Source organism: Glycine soja, chromosome 11, assembly GCF_004193775.1.
Source record: "Glycine soja cultivar W05 chromosome 11, ASM419377v2, whole genome shotgun sequence".
Taxonomy (NCBI): Eukaryota; Viridiplantae; Streptophyta; class Magnoliopsida; order Fabales; family Fabaceae; genus Glycine; species Glycine soja.
Window position 1 is genome coordinate 20115512 of NC_041012.1, and position 3195 is coordinate 20118706.

Here is a 3195-nt window from a genome sequence, read left to right on the forward strand (position 1 = left end):
GGGGATTATAGATAAAAAGGCAAAGGATGCCATCATTCCTAAAGCCAGGAATTAAGGGATAAATTAAATCAGTATAGGCAAATGGGTCTCCACTGTTTGCTAAATTCATGATTACTTGTTTAATGTTAAATGCATGCATACTCCAAACAAAGCGTGGAGAACCAGATTATGAGTTACAATCCTTCAACTACCGCCAAAATGTTGGTAATCAGAAGAGTGCGGATCAAAGAAAAAAATAATTACTTTTAGTCTTTTCATAAAGTAGACTCTTTTATTTTTTTTATCTATGAAATCGAAATTAAAGATTTACAATCAATCACACACTTTTGCTTAATGAACTAAGCTAAATTCCTCTTTTATTTTTTTCCCACAAATTTCATATTTATTATTTTAATTGATAATATTGATCAATTTATTAACTTGATATATAATATTTAACCAAAGAGTGATAGTATTGTGTAGTGTGGTATCAACATGAATGTGTTAATATGCCAGTACAATAGAATGTCAAGCCAATGGTTAATTATTAAATGTGAAATTAATGGATGAATATAAATTACATAATTAAAATAATAGAGGTTTAAATTCAAAAAAATGAGAGGACAAAATTCATAAAATGATGTAGAATACAGATAATAAAGGTTCAAAATTGCAATTAAGATAAAAAAATGATAAGCAGTGATGGATGGTAATCATATTGCTTAGTAAATATCCTTTTATGGTGTCTTTGTGGCTTCAACCTCCAAGGTAGTCCCACAACCACAATGAAGACGCCTATGATCCATATAAGCTTTTTGCATGCAACTTTTTAGCATTATATACTAGTTTACCACATTAATGCTACTTAACTTAGGTGATAAAATCTATGGTGACGACAATCAGCCGATGACACTAATAGTTTGTAGAATTAGATTCTGTTACAAGAACACTTTTATTGTTAGATAAATGCTAACAAGTATTCTAAGATGACTAATAAAAGAATTAAGAGGAGAAAGTTTTTTATTATGAGGTGTAAAATTGTATTTTTCATTATTTTTTTACATTCTCTTATAATTCACACATCAAAAAAAATTTCTTCTAATTTTTTAACCAGTATCCTTAGATTACTGAATAACGAGATCGTTATTATTATAATTTTAGATTCAAATTTAATCCGACAATCCATAGATATATGCAGTGACAATAATATTCGTGTAAACAAATAAAGATTTGACTCCTTTAAAGCAAAAGAATACACTTTAAAGGATAAAGCATTACAAATTATTATTGATTTATCAATGGTCAAAGACTTGTGCTAAAATTAAATACATATAGAATGTTACAATTTCAATCACTTATTTTCCAATTAATGGTTAATATTGCACTTTATTCTCTGAAATGTTCTCCTTCCTTCACTTTAAGGAGTCAAATCCATTAGACAATGAGCTGTTAGATTGATGGTTAATTCTAATGGATTCTTAGACAATATAATAATGAGCTGTTTTTCTTTTTCTTTTTTTTTTAATTTCTATGCAAAATTTAAGCTTATTATAAATATTCTTTCGGCATCCCCTTTGCATAACAAGGAATAAAGTTTAGCAAAGTTTCCTGAGGGCACAACTTTATCAACTTATTACCAAGGAATTGATGACTTAGATGAGCATGGAATGATAAAAAAAAAAAAGAATAACTAAACTAAACTAAATGCTGTGGTAATCTACATACCTACACAGCCACAGATCTGTGCATGTTTGCTGGAACAATGATGAGAAAAAGTCATTTGGTGGACATACCTGGTCCCTTGCTTTCATTTTGGAACTTTTCTTGCGAAGTGGACCACCAACTTTAATTTAGTTTTTTTATTCTATTATAAACCATGTTTTCTGGTTCTCTACATCTTCTATTTCAGCTCTCATGAAAATTGAACAATTCTGAGGCTATCACAAAAAATAAACACTGAGAAAGGAGAGAAGGCTGTGCTTGAGGCATATCCTTGATGGGAAATAACAGGTTTAGACTGTCAGATATGATGCCAAATGCATGGTTTTATAAGCTCAAAGATATGAGCAAATCAAGGAAGAGAAATGTTCCTCATGTTATGAAGAACAAAGTAGCCTCACCAACAACATCACAAAGGTCACAGCCAAGATACTCTCATTATTTCTCCATTGAACCAAACATAGCTGGTAAGTTATACAAGTCTCCTATTTTTTACACCAAACACTCAGATAACACTTTCACTGATTCACCAAGGTCATCCAAGAGAAAGGCTAAGAGAAAAACCATTTATAAGCCTTCTCCAACAGTTGTGTCTTCACCAGTCATGGAAAGTTTTAGTTGTCATTCCACAAACAATTGGATTAAGCCAAATGAACCGCAGTCTCCAGACTATTATCTCTCCTCCTTGGAGAGTTCTTTTTCTTCTGAATCAAACCTTAATGATGAATATGTTTCATCTGAGTCTGAGTGTGATAAGTTCACTATTCCTGACCTGCTTAATGGGGTAGCCTCTGAATGCAGCTGTAGAGTTAGCTCTTCCACCAATGACATCATCATTGACATGAAAAATGAACCCTTCACTGGAAATTCTGATAGCCTTGATGGCTTCGACACAATTTCACAATTAGGCCTTGCTCCAATTTTGACAAAGCCAGTGAAGTTTGATGATAAGGTCATTGAAGCCACTGAGTTGAGAAGATCAACTAAATTTGATGAGTTAAAGTCTCATCAGTCTCTATCTGTCAAAATTAGCAAAGAGGAAAGTAGAAGAAGTAAGAGAGAGAGAAAAACAAGTCCAGTAGCTAGAATTTCCTCTGCCAATTCTACAGGTATAAAACTTAGAGTCAATTCTCCAAAACTTGCAAGCAAGAAGGTTCAAGCCTATGCAAGGAGGAGTGTGTCATCCAATGCATGTAAGGCCTCAATGAATTCAGGATTTCCAAAGGGATTTGCAGTTGTTAAGTCCTCACTTGATCCACAAAGAGACTTCAGGGAGTCAATGGTGGAGATGATTGTAGAGAACAATATCCGCGCATCGAAAGATTTGGAGAACTTGCTTGCCTGCTATCTCTCACTGAATTCAAGGGAATACCATGATCTTATTGTCAAAGCATTTGAGCAAATTTGGTATGACATGGCTCAACTCAGAATGTAAATATTTTAGATTATCCAATGCATGTGTATAGTCTTCTTGTAAATAACATCTCTCTTGACCAA

At 32.7% G+C, this 3195-nt stretch overlaps 1 protein-coding gene across 1 annotated transcript; it reads left to right on the forward strand.

Moving 5' to 3' along the window:
* Positions 1-1870: 1870 nt before the first annotated feature.
* LOC114375438 (transcription repressor OFP4-like) lies at positions 1871-3195 on the forward strand. The gene has a single exon (XM_028333220.1). It carries the CDS (start codon positions 1976-1978, stop codon positions 3131-3133), a length of 1158 nt encoding a protein of 385 aa, XP_028189021.1. The 5' UTR covers positions 1871-1975; the 3' UTR covers positions 3134-3195.

Bases quoted from the DNA above. Each gene is read 5' to 3' on its own strand.
- LOC114375438 (XM_028333220.1), top strand. From the start codon at position 1,976: ATGGGAAATAACAGGTTTAGACTGTCAGATATGATGCCAAATGCATGG.